This window comes from Hypanus sabinus, unplaced genomic scaffold (assembly GCF_030144855.1).
Source record: "Hypanus sabinus isolate sHypSab1 unplaced genomic scaffold, sHypSab1.hap1 scaffold_62, whole genome shotgun sequence".
In the NCBI taxonomy this organism is placed as follows: Eukaryota; Metazoa; Chordata; class Chondrichthyes; order Myliobatiformes; family Dasyatidae; genus Hypanus; species Hypanus sabinus.
The window spans coordinates 170177-188486 of NW_026781476.1; the positions used below are offsets into that span (position 1 = coordinate 170177).

General features: G+C 45.4%; 1 protein-coding gene across 5 annotated transcripts; it reads right to left on the minus strand.

Moving 5' to 3' along the window:
* Window positions 1-216: 216 nt before the first annotated feature.
* Window positions 217-17084, minus strand: LOC132389635 (zinc finger protein 227-like). 5 transcript variants are annotated; one of them, XM_059962156.1, is made up of 3 exons: window positions 16273-17084; window positions 14727-14873; window positions 217-5030 (listed from the first exon to the last, which is right to left on the minus strand). In XM_059962156.1, exon 3 carries the CDS (start codon window positions 4464-4466, stop codon window positions 2841-2843), a length of 1626 nt encoding a protein of 541 aa, XP_059818139.1. In that variant the 5' UTR covers window positions 4467-5030; window positions 14727-14873; window positions 16273-17084; the 3' UTR covers window positions 217-2840. The 5 variants fall into 5 exon arrangements, with proteins under 5 accessions (XP_059818139.1, XP_059818134.1, XP_059818137.1 ...); XM_059962151.1 differs by having other exon boundaries at window positions 14727-14877; XM_059962154.1 differs by lacking the exon at window positions 16273-17084 and adding an exon at window positions 15898-16018.
* Between the last annotated feature and the right edge of the window lie 1226 nt (window positions 17085-18310).

An 18310-nucleotide genomic window follows, 5' to 3' on the forward strand; every position in this document is an offset into this window, starting at 1 on the left:
TATCAGGCCGCAATTAGAGCATTTGGGACCCATATCTCGGTAAACGTGTGCTGTCTTTGGAGAGTCCAGAAGATGTTCAAGAAAATGATTCCAGGAATGAAGGGGTTAAGATATGAGGAGCATTTCCCAGCCTTGTGTCTGTACTCCTGCACTGACCTAAGTTTAATGACTGCGGGTGGTGGGGTGTCAAATCTCACCGAATGTGGAAAAGTCCAGATAGTGTGGATGAAGAGAGGACGTTTCGTATGGTGGGGGTAGCCATAACAGAGGGCACAACCTCAAAAGGAGCGACCTTTTAGAGTAGTTAAAGAGAATTTTATTTAGTCAGAGAGTAGTGAATCTGTGGAATTCTCTAGCACAGACAGCGGTGAGGGCCACGCCAGTAACTGCATTTAAGGCAGAATCTAAAAGTTTGTGATCAGTCAGGGAATTACAGGATATGCCGAGGAGGCAGGTGCATGGGGTTGAGTGAGAACTGGGATCATCCATGATAGAACGATGAGGCAGACTTGATGGGCTGAATGGACTAATTCTGCTCCTATGTCTTATTGTCTTATACAGTGAAGAATGACACAAAGTACTTGTTACGTTCGGTGGCTATTTCTTTACTCTATCGCCAGCATCATCTTCCAGTGGTACAATATCAACTCGCCTCTTTTTTAATATTTCTACATATGAGCAGCTATTGATACTTGATATTATTGGCTCACACCTTAATTTTTCATCTTGTCTCTCCTGTGTTCTATTTTTCAGTTGTCTCCTGTTAGTTATGTAAAAGCTTTCCGATCTTTCCACTGTTTCCTTGCCGCTGACCCTGCTTTTGTTTTTAATCAAAAACAGGAGAAAATCTGTGGCTGCTGGAAATCCAAGCAACACATACACAAAATTCTGGAGGAACCTAGGAGGCCAGAAGAAAATATGGGAAATAGTAAACAGTTGACATTTCGGGGTGAGACACTTCATCAGGACTGGGGAAAAAAAAGATGAGACGTCAGAGGAAAATGTGTTGGGGTGAGAGGGGTGGAAGAAGTGGCAGGTGATAGGTGAAACTGCGAGAGGGGGTGTAGTGAAGGAACACCCTAACCCTAACCCAAACAGAGCTCAATAATTAACAAATACAACGAAGGCAATAAACACTTTCATCAGTACAGACACTGACTTTTTCTAAATAAAAATACCTTAGTCCCACTTCAATCAGTAAAATTTACAAAGATAAATAAGAACTTTAGAAAACTTCAAAAAAGACTACTTACACTCAAACAGTACCTTAGACAGGAGGAAGAGGAATAACACAAATGAAAAAAAAAAAATCACACAACAGTCAGATAAAACTTTTAGGTGTATACTTTCTTCAAAAGTAAACAGGATTCAGCACTCCAAGAGTGTATGTGCAATTGTGCTAAGAAGACCAGAAAACTTAAATGAGAGGCCAACTCAGAAAAATGAATCATCACTCTGGAAGAAAACATTAACCAGTGGAATGAGTATGACCCTCCATGGGAGACATCCCAACGATGTACCGGCATACATTCTTATCCCGACCATTGTCCAGACCCCCAAACTCTGCAATGTGTGGACCCTGCTTCGTTGAACATCCAATGGATGGTTTCCCATTTGGCTTTTAGTCTTTAGAGGAGAGTGGTGTTTTCTAACAACCCTTTAGAAGCAGGGAAAACGGCCCAAAATATGGAAATGTGCCCAGAATAAGGAGGTTAACTCCCAGTGTCATTCTTCGTCAGCCCAGAGATTTGAGGGGTGAAGAACATCTGAGACAGAACTGCAATCTATGTGACTTCATCAGTCAGTAGAAAATTTAAGGGAAACCTCTTCACCACTGGCTTGGAACCCATCAGCACAGGGAAGCAGGAGATGAACAATAGGGGAGGATTTAAAAGGACTGTCAAGGAATAGAATCATTGGCAGGGTCCAGCCGGACTGAGTACACTAGTTGTGTTATAAACTCACAGAGTTCCAAAGACAAAATTTAAAATAGAACTGATTTATTTGTCTCAGCTGCAGAATATTAAACTCCAGTCCCATTAAAGGTGAATGTGCAGCAGAAGAAACTCCTCCCATGCCCAGTGACCAGGGTGCAGAACTGGGTGTGGTGAGCAGCAGCAGCAAAAATTGCAGAGTTCAGCACCAACAGTCAGTCTTGAAGTAGCATTCAGCAATGGTGATGGAGAAATATCCAGCGTGCAGCTCATTGAAACTTCCTCCCCAGTGTAAACCGGGTAGTGTGTCACAAGTATAACATTCTGTAAGGTTTCACTGCTAATGTAACGGCCTCTCTGTCATGTTTCACTGCAGAGGTAATGGTTTCTCTGTAGCAGCAATATTTTGGTTATGACTAGTGATAACAGGATTTTGGAGTGCGGGGCTATCCAATGGCAGTAATGTTGTTCTTTCCTGTGAGTCTGGAAGAGAGAATTTCACCACCTTTTGCTTGGGAGAGATGAGAAGATGTGAATGGAGAGAGTGAGCCCTTTTTCTTTCTGTTTTCTTTACTAACCCTATAGGCAAAGTAAGAGTTATAAATCTCAATTGTTTAATCACATATTGTGTACAGTTTATTATTTCAGTGTACTGATTTGGAACGGGACACATCATGAAGCATCCACCCAAATGAGATTTCTTAAGTTGGCTGGGTTGGGGAGCTATCACTCCAAAAGTTAAGCTGCTAGCCGAAGTGAGAGTTGCATATGGTTAGATGACTGAGTGAATCGCTTCCCACATTCACAGCAGGTGAAAAGCCTCTCCCCAGTGTGAACTCAATGATGCACATTCAGTTGATTTGGCTGAGAGAATCTTATGCCAAACTCTGAGCAGGAGATCGGCCTCTACCCAGTGTGAACTTGCTGGTGTCTCTCCAGTTCAGATGATGAAGTGAATCCCTTCCCACAGTCTGAGCAGGTGAACGGCCTCTCCCTAGTGTGAACTGAACGGTGTGCTTGTAGGGCGGATGACCGAGTGAATCCCTTCCCGCATTCTGAGCAGGTGAACGGCCTCTCCCCAGTGTGATCTCGCTGATGTACCTTCAGGGTAGATGACCGAATGAATCCCTTCCCACAGACTGAGCAGGTGAACGGCCTCTCTCCAGTGTGAACTCGCTGATGTATCTTCAGTTCAGATGACTCAGTGAATCCCTTCCCACAGACAGAGCAAGTGAACGGCCTCTCTCCAGTGTGAATTTGCAGATGTCTATTCAGCTTAGATGACCAAGTGAATCCCTTCCCACAGACTGAGCAGGTGAATGGCCATTTCCCCGTGTGGGCTGACTGGTGTCTCTGCAGGTGAGATGACCAATTGAATCCCTTCCCACAGACTGAGCAGGCGAATGGCCTCTCCCCGGTGTGAACTCGCTGATGTACCTTCAGTTGAGCTGACTGAGTGAATCCCTTCCCACAGTCCGAGCAGATGAATGGCCTCTCCCCAGTGTGAACTGACTGGTGACTCAGTAGCTGGGATGAAACAGAGAATCCCTTCCCACAGTCTGAGCAGGCAAACGGCCGCTCCCCAGTGTGAACTCGCTGATGTAACTTCAGTTCGGATGAGCAAGTGAATCCCTTCCCACAGTCTAAGCAGGTGAATGGCCTCTCCCCAGTGTGAACTCGCTGGTGAGCCATTAGGTTGGATGAGCAAGTAAATCCCCTCCCGCAGACTGAGCAAGTGAACGGCCTCTCTCCAGTATGAACTCTCTGATGTACCTTCAGGTGGAATGACGCAGTGAATCCCTTCCCACAGTCTGAGCAGGTGAATGGCCTCTCTCCAGTGTGAAATCTCTGATGTGATTTCAGTTGAGAAGACCAGCTGAATCCCTTCCCACAGTATGAACAGGTGAACGGCCACTCCCCAGTGTGAACTCGCTGATGTACCTTCAGTTCGGATGAGCAAGCGAATCCCTTCCCACAGTCCGAGCAGATGAACGGCCTCTCTCCAGTGTGAATTCGCTGGTGCACCTTCAGATGGGATGACTGAGTGAAGCCCTTCCCACAGTCTAAGCAGATGAATGGCCTTTCTCTCGTGTGAACTCGCTGGTGTACTTTCAGTTCGGATGAGCAAGTGAATCCCTTCCCACAGTCCGGGCAGGTGAACAGCTGCTCCCCAGTGTGAACTCGCTGGTGTACTTTCAGTTTGGATGAGCAAGTAAATCCCCTCCCACAGTCTGAGCAGGTGAACGGCCTCTCTCCAGTATGAACTCTCTGATGTATCTTCAGATTAGATGACATAGTGAATCCCTTCCCACACTCTGAGCAGGTGAATGGCCTCTCTCCAGTGTGAACTCGCTGATGTACCTTCAGGTGAGAGGACCAGCTGAATCCCTTCCCACAGTCTGAGCAGGTGAATGGCCTCTTCCCACTGTGAACACGCTGATGTAATTTCAGTTTAGATGAGCAAGTGAATCCTTTCCCACATTCCGAGCAGGTGAATGGCCTCTCCCCGGTGTGACCTCGCTGGTGAGCCATTAGGTCAGATGACCGAGTGAATGCTTCCCCAAAATTCAACAGATGACCAGCCTCTGCCCAATGTGAACTGACTGGTGTGTCCGCAGGTGCGATGACCGACTGAATCCCTTCTCACCCACAGAACAGGTGAATGGCCTTGTCCAGTGTGAACTAGCTGATGTACCTTCAGTTGAGAAGGCCGAGTGATTCCATTTCCACTGTCTGAGCAGATGAATCGTTCCACCCTGTGCAAAATGACGGGTGTGCCAGTCGGTCAGACGATTCAGTGAATCCTTGCCCACAGTCTGAGCAGGAAGGATGATCGAGTGAATCCCTTCCCGCAGTCTGAGCAGGAAGGATGATGAGTGAATCCCTCCCCGCAGTCTGAGCAGGAAGGATGATCGAGTGAATCCCTCCCCACAGTCTGAGCAGGAAGGATGACCGAGTGAATCCCTCCCCACAGTCTGAGCAGGAAGGATGGTCGATTGAATCCCTCGCTCCACTTCTTAAATATCTGGACAGAGACAGCAAAACTGGTGTGTTGAGCTCTAGATTCCCGTACACAAATTCCTTGTCATTTTTGACCTGTAAAAAGATTTACAATATCTGTCAATGAGTAAAGGACAACATTTCAGATGAGTTCACATAAGTTGTCAAGGTGTGATCTGGCATCACACTGTTACAGTGAAGTTCAACCCAAGTTGGAGAGAGAAATCATCTCCTGACTGGGCAGAGTGGTGGTATCTGGAATGTCCATCAAACTCTCTGATGCTCTTCCTGTCTCTATATGAATGGGGCATTTCTGCCATCTCCAATCCGTGACCTGGCTCAGTTTGACTCTCTCCACTGGTATTGTTCCCTGTTCCCACTGAGCTGTATGGGTTCCTGGCCCCGCAGTAACTGAAACACTCTCACACAAATAGCTGGCAGTGTATTGCATGAACCCACCACTACCTGTGTAAAAAACTTACCCCTGGTATCCCCTCAGTATCTATTTCCAAGCACCTTAAAACAATGCCCCCTCGTGTTAGCCATTTCAGTCCTGGGAATAAAACCTCTGGCTATCCACACGATCAATGCCCCTCATCATCAGATACACCTAAAACATGCTCTAAACATAGACAAGGTAATTAAACACTGCATGAGGATTTGTTGGAAGTATACAGAATTATGAGAGTATAGATAGGGTAAATGCAAGCAGCTTTTTCCACTGAGGTTGGGTGGGATGACAACTAGAGGGCATGGGTAAACGGGGAAGGTGGACATTTAATGGGAGCACATTGAAAAGCTCTTCACTGAATTGGTCATGAGAGCATGAGATGTCAGCACAAGGGGTACATGTGAGCTCAGTTTTACCATTTGAAAGAAGTTTGGATGGGAGCCTGGATGGTACGTGTATGGAAGGCGATGGTCCCAGTCAGGTAGTTGCAATAGATACCTTAAATGGTTTTTTAAGCATTGACTAGATGGGCCAAATAGCCTGTTTCCGTACTGAACTCCCCCATGTTTCTGTGACAGAGAAGCTGGCCAAACTTGTTTGGAAGGGAAAAGGTAGGAGTGACAACAGGGCAGCAATGGCTGGAGTTTCTGGGAGCAATTCAGGAGCTGAGTGTTCAATATCTGAGGTCTGAACAACATCTGACTGGTGTCAAGAAAACAAACTCTCCCTCATTGTCACAAAAACAAAGGAGCTGATTGTGTACTACAGGAGGAATGGAGACAGGCCATCAAAGGATCTGGAGTTGAGAGGGTGAACAGCTTTAAGACCCTCAGCATAAACATCACCAGGGATCTCAAATGCTCTGTACATACCGGCTGTGTTTTGAAAAGAGCACAGCAGCACCCCTTTCTCCTCAGATGGTTGAAGTTGCTTGGTATGGGCCCCAAATCCTAAGAACTTTCTACAGAGAGGCAATAGAGAGCATCCTGACTGGGTCCAGCACTGCCTGGTATGGGATCTGTACTTCCCTTAATCGCAAGACCCTGCAGAGAGTGGTGCAGACAGCCCAGTGCATCTGCAGATGTGAACTTCCCACTATTCCGGAGATTTACAGAGACAGGTGTGTAAAGAGTGCCAAAAGGATATTGGAGACTCAATTCACCACAACCACAAACTGTTCCTACTGCCACCATCCAGGAAAAGGTACCACAGCAAAAGGATTAATAGGCTTTGGGACATCTACCAGGGCAGGGCATCACCAGGACATCTACCAGGGCATCAGAATGATTAATTCATGCCGATACAATTGCATGTTGATTTTATACTGACTCTTCTATGTATAAACAATATATTATAAGTTACTATAAATTACACATTGCACATTTAGATGGAGAGTAATGTAAAGATATTTACTCCTCACGTGTATGAAGTATGTATGTAATAAAGTCAATTCAATTCCACTCAATGCATCCTCTCCACTATTTGTTCTGTCACTCTGGCTCCCATTCCCCCTACAACTTATTTTATCCACTTCACCCTCTGACCACACTAGCTCCAGCAAGCCTCAATACTAGGATATTAGTCCCCTTCTTTTTCCATTCCCATAACTAATGAATCCCCTATCAATTATTTGACTTTCCACTGCCAGGTAATATCCCCAACAGTTTCTAAAGTGGTCCAAATGCTGTTGTGTGGGGTGTCCACAAGAGTACTCTTCGGTGGCTATTTAACCTCATTCACCTGCCTGACTCTCACCCAGTTTCCTGCGTCCTGCACCTTGGGTGTAACTCACCTCTCTTCATGTCACATGCATCACCCCCTCTGACTCCCAGCTGATCAAGAATTCATCAATTTCAAGTCCCAGCTCCTTCAAGTTCAGGGCTACAAGCTGCAGCTGGATGCACATCTTGTAGGTGAGGGCATCAAGGACACTGGCAGTCTCTGCACCTTCCATCCAATACCCCCTCTAATTTCTAATGACCAGTGTGCACATAAATCATGTACTGTGCTTATTTTTACCAAGTGACAACATGTGCACAGTGATTTTTATATAGTGAGGTATTCATTTTAACACTGTCAATAAGAACTATGATCTCCTCTGGGTTTGATCGAGTTCATCTGCTCTCTCACTCAACCTATGTAGCGGGACTGCAACAGCTAATGAAGGACTTTCTTACCAGAGCTTTTGCACATTGTCCATAAGTGGTTTGCTTGCTAAATTATGTTGAAAAAGTCAGATTTCCAAATATCACTCCACTTCTTCCCACTTGTAAATTCTCCAGCAACTTTTGCATCGCCACAATACACACAGGTAACAACAGTTTCTTTATGGGACATAAACATTTCCCCTGAACCCTCCTGATGAATTAAGGATATATAAAAAAAAATCATTTTGAACCTATGTAACCTCTGGCTAAAAGAACAGTTGGGACTGAATAGGAATATTTGAACCAAAGTAAACACTGTCTTCAGTGGTTAGCTAAGACAGGCTCATTACCAGTTCTCTATGGCTTGCAGAGACATACACTGAGAGATGATAACATTATACACTGCACCCTCATTAGTTGATAACATTATACATTGCACCCTCATTAGTTGATAACATTATACACTGTACCCTCATTAGTTGATAACATTATACATTGTACCCTCTTTTGAGTAAAGGGAGGAGGACTCACTGATGGGGACAGGAATAAACATCTGTTTGTAATTAAGTCAGGGCCTTGCAAAGGGAGTAACTGATAAGGACTGGACAGTATATCCATCTGTAATTAAAACCTTCAGTTAGCAAACTCTCTTATCTAATTAAGTTTGGAGCCAACAGACTTGGTGGGCGTACCAGTTCAAATAACATCTTGCAATAGGAATGTATGGGGCTTACTATGTATAAATATATGGCTGTAACCTCACTAAGTCAGTCCACTTGTCAGAAGGTGGCAGTGCTTACATGCCTTCCCTTTATCAACAGGGTCTCAAACTCCTGCTGGAAAATGAACTGTGGTGACGATAAGAAGCTGGTCTGCCGAGTTTTATTCAACTTCAACATTTGGAGTCACAAACATGATCCCAATACAGGGAGTGCTGAGCAGATGGGCTGAATGAAGATGTAAAGTGGAACAGTATATTATCAGCAAGTGGGAGGAATAATACATGTGAGAAAGGGATAGAGGTATTTACTGCAGAAGGAACGCCAAAGGTTGGGAGTCGCTAAAAGTGGAGCGTGAATGGGTGGATGGGCACCAAAAACAAGAACAGGAAAAACGTAAGCAAACCGAGGTTGGTCCAGATAGGAGAGAAGGGCAGGAATATCAGTCTAAAGTTCAAACTTACAGGGAAAGAAGGGATCACAAACCCATGTCTGTCATACCGACCCTGTTTGAGGACAGTGGCCATGCTGAGGAGTGGGCACCCACCGTACCTCTCCTACCTTACCAGCGGCCAAGTTCACCCAGTGCCCCCGAACCCCAATCCTCCCAGTACCCAGATACGGTGGCCGCTCAGGTAAAACAGCGGCACAGGGAAGGGGATCTCTACACCCTGAGATCCCAAAAGGGAATACCGAGGATTATTCCGAGACAAGGAGGGAAGAATCCAATAAAACCCCAGTGTTAGTGGCTCCACAAAGACAACTGCCCAGCCAAATGCTGCCTAATCCACGAGCAAGAGGGGGTTCGGCCCTCAGTGATTCCTGTGTCTACACCCTGGAAGACTTAAGAAATGATAATGATCATGAATCAGTCCCCAGATAGAAAAGAAAAACCAGCACCGTTTGCTCAGTGTGTCCGCAGTACTACACAAATGTTGAATGCGACTCCACAAGATTTATTCAGTCTCTCCTGCATGATTCTTTCAGCTGATGAGGGGGGAAATGGAAGGCAGAATTGAGATACCAAACCCATCAGGAGTTACAGGCGGGAAACCATACTGCGAATGAACAGACAGACCAGATCATTCAAGCCCTGGAAAGGGCTCGCCAGCAACCTGTAAACATCACTAAAGTACTTGAATGCAATCCGAACCCTGGGGAATCAGGACCAGACTATTGGGAGCGATTTGTGGCCTATTTCGGCACTTTCACAGGAGACCAAACCTTTTAATAATGGGAATCTGTACTCCCAGTTTAATGCCCTACTGCTCCAAAACTTACCAACTAAGCCAACATGATTAAAACAGATAATATGGATTGGCCTGACAATGACCGAAATCGAATGTGACGAGCTTTGACATATTATTGGAACCTGATTTTCAATTCCTGATCAACCCCGAAAGGAACTAATATTTAAAGTGTACATGTTCAGCAGGAAGAAGGACGCAAGCGGGCTACATCTGGGGATCAGAAATGGGAACAAAAACCTACAAAGGGGCAGGTGGGGACAACAACCCATTTAGAAATTGACAAGCAAGGATGCCTCCTACTGTGAGTATCATCCCTCAGTAAGGGCCCAATGTAATATTGACAGGTGCTGGAATTTCAATTCCGTTTATGATTGATATGAGGGCGACCACAACCACTCTTGATCAGAAAATAGTATCAGCAAAGGGATTCCATCTATCAGACGCTACAATCACTCTGTCTGGGTTCGAAGGAACAGAACGTATGTATTCATGTACCCAGCCACTGCAGGTGGAATTTCAGGGGAACCAGCGTGAGGTTTCATTTACAGTCACCACCAGACGGGGGTGTAATCTTGTAGGGAGAGACTTGCTCTGTCTGTTGGAAGTCGAGATTCTATACATGGACAAGGATATCATGCTGGAACTGCGAACAACTGATAGCTTCCCGTGACCACCTAGTGGTGGGCACTTTATCTGGACTCCAGTACATTTGAACCCCTTCTGCCAGCAGCCAGCTCTCATGTGACTCTGTGCTATGACCCTACGTGGTGCTCACCTGAGGAAACCCCTCAAGGGACAGAAGTTCCCAGTCACGGTGATTGGAGAGGTTAAAGGAAGAGACGGCACTGCATTTCTGGCCGAAGTTCCAGATTTCTTTTGGTGACAGACAGGACTGGAGGTAACCCATACTACCTTCAGGGTTTGCTCTGGGTTCAAGGTAAAGAGCCGAGGGCTCCTGGCCCACACCCTAACGAAACAAGCCTCCAGCACCGAGGGAGACTGGCAAGACTTGGCCGTGGGCCAACTCTGATACGGGAAGGAGTCTGAGGTGAAGACGGGACATCTGGTAAGACATTCTTTTAATACTGACCAAACCCAATACGTTGTACCACATCTCTAGGCAATTGCAGTCCATGAAGTCAGCCCTCCTGTCCGGATCACAGTGAAAGAAGGACAGACTCTCCCATCCATTCTGCCTTATATAGCCTGAGACGCCGTTTCATGACGATGGAAGTTTTTTTGTGGATACAGCAGGGAAACGATGCGATAGTGACGGACAGTGAAGTAATTGAACAGGCCTCTTTTGAAGCAGCTGTCTCCGCCCAGAAGGCTGAGCTGTTTGCTCTGACTCGTGCCTGTATCCCAGCAACAGACTAAAGTGGGAACGTTTACACAGACTCCCGTTATGCATTTGGGATTGTACATGACTACGGGGCTCTCTGGGAATGTGGAGATTCCTGACTTCCTCTGGCCACCCCATTAATAACGCCACCTTTGTAAACAAGTTACTCACCGCTCTGCAGCTACCGTGAGTTTTGTTTTTCTCAGGGGGACGTCTCTGAGGAGGAGTGAAAACTGTGGTCCCAGGTGGGGTGCCAGAAAGACCCTAACCTAGGTTTTTGGATCACCCAGTGGGAGAGGTCTGGGTTCCTACACAGTTTTTACCAATATTGGTTGATTATATACATAATTAATCACACCTGGGAAAGGAGGGAATGGTTGGTATCCTGTACCCTGCACACCGGGTACGACTCCCTTGCCATGTGGATCTTCTTCATGTCTACAAGTTGATTTTATTGAATTGCCTACAGTACATTGCTATAGATACTGCGTAGGTATTATAGATGTGTTTAGTAGATGGATTGAAGCTGTTCCAACTACCATTAATACTGCTGACTGTTGTGAAGGTATTATTAAGGGAAATAATTCCCTGAGTTCAACAATGGCCCACACTTTATGGTGAAAGTAAATGAAGGAGTATGTAACAAACTAGCTATCAAGCAACAATTCCACTGTGTACACCACCCACGGGACACTGGCAGAGTGGAGAGAGCCAATAGCACTCTGAAGAGTAAACTGGCCATACTAACAGCGGAGACTGGACTCACTTGGTTGAAGGTCCGACCATTAGCCCGATTCCACATGAGAGTTATCCCACTGGGGAAAACAGGGTTGTCACCAGCTTAAATCATTTCCAGATGGCCCATCAGGACACACTAGGAACAAAGTCTCAGGATTAAAGGCAAGGTGAATAAGAATAAGGAACCTTGGTTCTCGATGGATATTGGAACTCTGATAAAGAAGGGAGAGATGTATGACATGTATAAGAAACAGGGAGCAAAGAAGGTACTTGAGGAGTATAAAAAGTGCAAAAGAATACGGAAGAAATCAGGAAGGGCTGAAAGAAGACATGAGGTGGTGTTGGCAGTCAAGGTGAAGGACAGTAAGAGCTTCCACAGGTATATTAATAGCAAAAGGATAGTGAAGGGATAAAATTGGTCCTCTTGAGGATCAGAGTGGTCGACTATGCATGGAACCAAAAGAAATTGGGGAGATGTTAAATGGTTTTTTTGTGTCTGAATTTACTAAGAAAACTGGCTTGGAGTCAATGGAAATAAGGCAAACAAGTATTGAGGTCATGGAACCTATACAGATAGAAGAGGAGGAGGTGCTTGCTACCTTGAGGCGAGTAGATAAATCTCCAGGACCTGACAGGGTATTCACTCGGTCCCTGAAGGAGACTAATGTTGAAATTGCAGGGACCCTGGCAGATCAATTTAAATGTCATTATCTACGCGTTAGGTGCCAGAGATTTGGAGGATAGCTCATGTTGTTCCGTTGTTTAAAGCAGGCTCTAACAGTAATCCAGGAAATTATAGGCTGGTAAGTTTAATGTCAGTCATGGGTAAACTATTGGAAGGAGTACTAAGAGATAGGATTGACAATTGTTTAGATAGACAGGGACTTATTAGGGAGAGTCAACACGGCTTTGTGCATGGTAGGTCATGTTTAACAAATATATTAGAGATTTTCGAGGCGGTTACAAGGAAAGTGGATGAAGGCAAGGCAGTGGATGTTGTCTACATGGACTTCAGTAAGGCCTTTGACAAGGTGCCACTTGGGAGGTTAGTTAGGAAGATTCAGTCACTATGTATACATGGTGAGGTAGTAAATTTGAATGGGAACTGAGAAAGGGAGAAGTCAGAGAGTGGTAGTGGAGGATTGCTACTCTGAGTGGAGGCCTGTGACTGATGATGTGCCACAGGGATCAGTGCTGGGTCCATTGTTATTTGTCATCTATATCAATGATCTGGATAATAATTTGGTAAATAGGGTCAGCAAATTTGTTGATGATACAAAGATTGGAGGTGTATGCACAGTGAAGATGGTTTTCAAAGCTTGCAGAGAGATCAGGACCAGCTGGAAAAATGGCAGATGGAGTTTAATACAGACAAGTGTGAGGTATCGCACTTTAGAAGGTCAAACCGAGGTAGAACATACGAGGTAAATGGCAGGGCACTGAGGAGTGCACTAGAACAGAGGGATCTAGGAATACTGATATAAAATTCCCAGAAGTGGCATCACATGTAGATAGGGCAGTAAAGAGAGCTTTTAGTACCATATAACCATATAACAATCACAGCACGGAAACAGGCCATCTCAGCCCTCCTAGTCCGTGCCGAACTCTTAATCTCACCTAGTCCGACCTACCCGCACTCAGCCCATAACCCTCCACTCCTTTCCTATCCATATACCTATCCAATTTTACCTGAAATGACACAACTGAACTGGCCTCTAATACTTCTACAGGAAGCTCATTCCACACAGCTATCACTCTCTGAGTAAAGAAATACCCCCTCATGTTTCCCTTAAACTTCTGCCCCCTAACTCTCAAATCATGTCCTCTCGTTTGAATCTCCCCTACTCTCAATGGAAACAGCCTATTCACGTCAACTCTATCTATCCCTCTCAAAATTTTAAATACCTTGATCAAATCCCCCTCAACCTTCTACGCTCCAATGAATAGAGACCTAACTTGTTCAACCTTTCTCTGTAACTTAAGTGCTGAAACCCAGGTAACATCCTAGTAAATTGTCTCTGCACTCTCTCTAATTTATTGATATCTTTCCTATAATTCGGTGACCAGAACTGCACACAATATTCTAAATTTGGCCTTAACAATGCCTTGTACACTTTTAACATTACATCCCAACTTCTGTACTCAGTGCTTTGATTTATAAAGGCCAGCGTTCCAAAAGCCTTCTTCACCTCCCTATCTACATGAGACTCCACCTTCAGGGAACTATGCACTGTTATTCCTAGATCTCTCTGTTCCTCTGCATTCCTCAATTCCTGTATGTTCTATTTGGATTATTCCTGCCAAAATGTAGAACCTCACACTTCTCAGCATTAAACTCTATTTGCCAACGTTCAGCCCATTCTTCTAACCGGCATACGTCTCCCTGCAAGCTTTGAAAACCCACCTCATTATCCACAACACCTCCTACCTTAGTATCATCGGCATACTTACTAATCCAATTTACCACCCCATCATCCAGATCATTTATGTATATTACAAACAACATTGGGCCCAAAACTGATCCCTGAGGCACCCCGCTAGTCACTGGCCTCCATCCCGATAAACAATTATCCACCACTACTCTCTGGCATCTCCCATCTGTTGAATCCTTTGGCCTTTATAAATCCAAGTATTGAGTATAAGAGTTGGAATGTTATGGTGAGGTCGTATAAGGTATTAGTGAGGCTGAAATTGGAGTATTGTGTGCAGTTTTGGTCACCGAATTACAGGAAGGATATTAGTAAGGTTGGAAGAGTGCAGAGAAGGTTGACAAGGATGCTGCCAGGACTTGAGAAACTGTTTTACAGAGAAAGGTTGAATAGGTAAGGATTTCATTCTTAGGAGTGTAGAAGAATGAGGGGAGACTTGATAGAGGTATATAAAATTAGGATGGGTATAGATAGAGTGAATGCAAGCAGGGTTTATCCACTGAGGCGAGGGGAGAAAAAAAACAGAGGACATGGGTTAAGTGTGAAAGGGGAAAAGTTTAAAGGGAATATAAGGGGGGGCTTCTTCACAACTGGGTCTGACAGAGGCTTAACTGGTCCTTCTGGGCATATTCAGTCTCACTCCCAACTATTTCCTACCTTCCTTTGTGCAGGTATGTAATGTCTAAAGGACCAGTGTTTGAGTAAATGAGACTCACCAAACTTTCTCCTGACTGAATCACTGGAATCTCCAAGTCAGATGGGTCCTCTCCAGTTGGTGCTCTCAGTCCTCGGGCTGGTTCACTTGTTGCTGTTCCCTCGTCTTCAGTTGTGGTTTTTCTTCCAATAAATCTGTCACTGCAGGTCTAACTTTAACATGAAAGATAATGAAGCACGTTAACAATACAAAAGAGGACCAAACTTTTCTGCTTAATGTTACTAGGAATAAAACTCACTGAAATTTAACCATTGAAGGCAAATATAATGATCTCAGTGAACAATCTTTTATTGTCCCTCACATGACACAGACGATATGGGATAAGAAAGAGCCATCATTCAGTCATGGTAAGACATACGACACAGGAACAGAATTAGGTGATTCGATCCATCTGGTCTGTCCACCATTCAACCAGGGCTGATTTTTATTCCAACAACGTATTCCTGTCTTCCTCCTGTAACCCTGAAGCTACTCAGCAATCATCAGTATATTAATCTGTCACAAATATACCCAAACGGCATCCTCAAACAAAATCACAAATTCCAAATATCAGACATCTTTTGGCCAAAATAATTTCCTCATCTCAGTTTTAAAGGGAAGCAAGTTTATACTGAGACTGTGCTGTCAGATCACAGATGCTCTGTCTAATGGAAACATCCACTCCATGTCCACTGTATCCAGGCTTTTCAGCATTCGGTAGGTTTATTAACCATACATCCCTCCACCACCCCCACCGTCCCTCTGAACTCCACCGAGCACAGGTCAAGAACCATCAAATGCTCCTCAAACATAAATCCGATCGTTCCTGAGATTATTCTTGTAAGCCTTGTTAGCAACAACTGCACCGGACACATTTCCGGGAATAACAGTCAAATCGGTTCCAGGATCATTTACAAGGTCAAGTTGTGCTTCCTTTACTGTTATACTATCACTCCATTTCCAGGTTAAAACTGGACCATTGCAGGAAATTTGTATTACAGATCCTGTCTTGTCTGTACTTGACCGACCGCAGTCGCTGGACGATAAACTTGCAGGAGTTATGTGGGGCTCAGCTCTACTGCGTGGAGCTGAGGCTGAAACCATTCTCCCCCCGAGACTTCCCAGTCCCTCGGTAAAGCAGGCAGTGAAATCAAAGATCCCCACAACCTGGGACGTTCTCCTTTCTCACCCACCCCAGTCCGGGAGAACACACAACAGCCATAAACCTCCAGGACAAATGTGAGGAGCTTCAGGAAGCGAGACGAGTTCGGGCAAGTTAATGGGACTCGTTGGCCAAAATCGCACCACGTGATCTGGCGTCATAACGCGGAGGGCGGGGCGAATCTGCGGCACACAGCCTCACGAGACCTGTCGGCGGGACTTCCATTTCAATTCTGCGGAAACAGACAACCTGGGCTCCTGGTTTGGATCGTTCAATGCAGATTAAGTGAAGTCGACACATTTCTGACGAGCCCAGATAGTTGGGAAACAATTGAATTCCTGGCCCTCAGTTCGGGGCTCACGGCCAACATCGGATCTCCCCGCTCGGGATCGGTCTCAATACTCACCGATGGGGAAGTGATATCTTCGGCCCGCAGACAGTGATCCCGACGGAAGAGACGAAAGTCTTTCCCGGTAATACAGCCGACCCACTGAGCGGAGAGGATAACACCGTCCACCCGGAGACTGTGAACATGCGCGAAGAGATTGTTACATCATCGGGAGGCGGGGCCTCGGAAACTGACGCGCAGGTGCTGCCAATCTACGGTTAAATGGGAGGGGCAAACGGGATCACGTGCAGGATTGGAGCCACCTCCCCCCCCACTCTCCCAGGCAGAGACTCCAGCTACTCATTCGTCTGTGGAAAGAAGCAAACTTGCCGCTCATATCTCCTCTCACCTTAAATGTGTTAGACATTTCAACCCCCAGGAAAAATACATCGTCTGTCCACTCTATCTATTCCTCTCGTAATCTTATAATCGTCCATCCTGTCTCACCCCAGCTTGCTCCGCTCTGGAGAAAACAACACAAGTTTGTCCAGCCTCTCGTTATAGCTCATGCCCTCTAATCCAGGCAGTGTCCTGGTAAACCTCTTCTGTGCCCTGTCCAAAGCCCCGACATCCTTCCGAGAATGGGGGCGACCAGAACTGTATGAAACACTCCAGATGTGGTATAACCTGTTTTATAAAGCCTTGTTGCGAACTGTAAAGTTTTAGAAACGAACCAGCCGCAATAGAATTCACACTGGAGTCTGGTTTTGATGTTAAAACCATTACCTTTATTAGTATATAGTAACAGGCTCGTAACAGCCGAAAAACAACTTGCCGACTTTTGAACTCAATGCTTCAACTAATAAAGACAACCATGTCATTTGCCTTCTTAACCACCCGATCAATCTGTGCAGTCTCTTTCAGGGAGCGATGCACTTGGAGTCTAAGATCCCTCTGATCATCGACACTGTTCAGGGTTTTGCATTTAACAGTGTACTGTCGCATACATTCGACCTACCGAGCTGCCAAGATGATCATCACTAATCAAATCTCACTGAGATTTCTCAGGTCCTGTTGAATTTATTGCCAACTGCACAAGTACGGGAAGGTACAGGTACAGAGAAAAACTGACTTGTGGCAGCATCACAGGCAAGTACATTCATATAACACACAGAACACAACTTATACGGTTCTCTGTCAGTAACGATTTGTAAATATGTTTCATATCATTAACGTTATATAAAATACACTGTGTCATGATCAATATTAAAAGGTACATTTTGTGTCAATAACAGACAAGGAAATGTTAAATTTGGTCCCTGTCTGCATTCCTCCTGTAATCCACAACCAGCTCCTTTGTTTTTATCACAATGAGGGAGAGGTTGTTTTCTTGACACCACTGTGTCGGGGTGATGACTTCTTCTCTGTCGGCTGCATCGTTATTATTTGAGATTAGGCCAGTCAGAGTAGTGTCGTCAGTAAATTTAATTTGCAGATTGGAGCTGTAGGTGGCGACACGTCATGGGAATACAGAGATTAAAGGAGGGGGCAAAGAGACAATCCTGTGGGATATGTGTGCTGAGGGTCAGCGAGACCGAGGTGAGGGAGCCCACTCTTAACACCTGCCGGCGATCTGACAGGAAGTCCAGGATCCAGCTACACAAGGCAGGGTGAAGACCGAGGTCTCTGAGCTTCTTGTCGATACTTCACGGCTTTGTATGGCTACTGCTCTGCCCATGACTGCAAGGAACTGCAGAGAACATCAGAGAAACAAGCCTCCACTCCATGGACTCTTCCTACACTTCCCCTCCCTCGGAAAAGCAGGCCATGTACTCAAAGGTCCTCACAACCTGGACATTCTCGCTGCAAACCCGCTCCCCCATCGGGGCGAGATACAAAAGCCTTAAAGAGCGAACCACCCGGCTCAAGGACGGCTTCCTGTCTGTGGTCATAATCCAAAAGAATGATGAAATGGACTCGGCCTCACAATGTAACTCGACGTGACCCTGCACCATACGTCTATCTGCACTGCACTATCTCTGCAGCTATAATGCTTTGTTACATCGTTGTTTTGTCATTTTCATTTTTCATTTTTATAATCTTTTTTACCAGTACA

What these genes read in the sequence shown, in the direction of transcription:
- LOC132389635 (XM_059962156.1), bottom strand. Translation starts at nt 4,466, where the DNA reads ATGGCTCACCAGCGAGGTCACACCGGGGAGAGGCCATTCACCTGCTCG.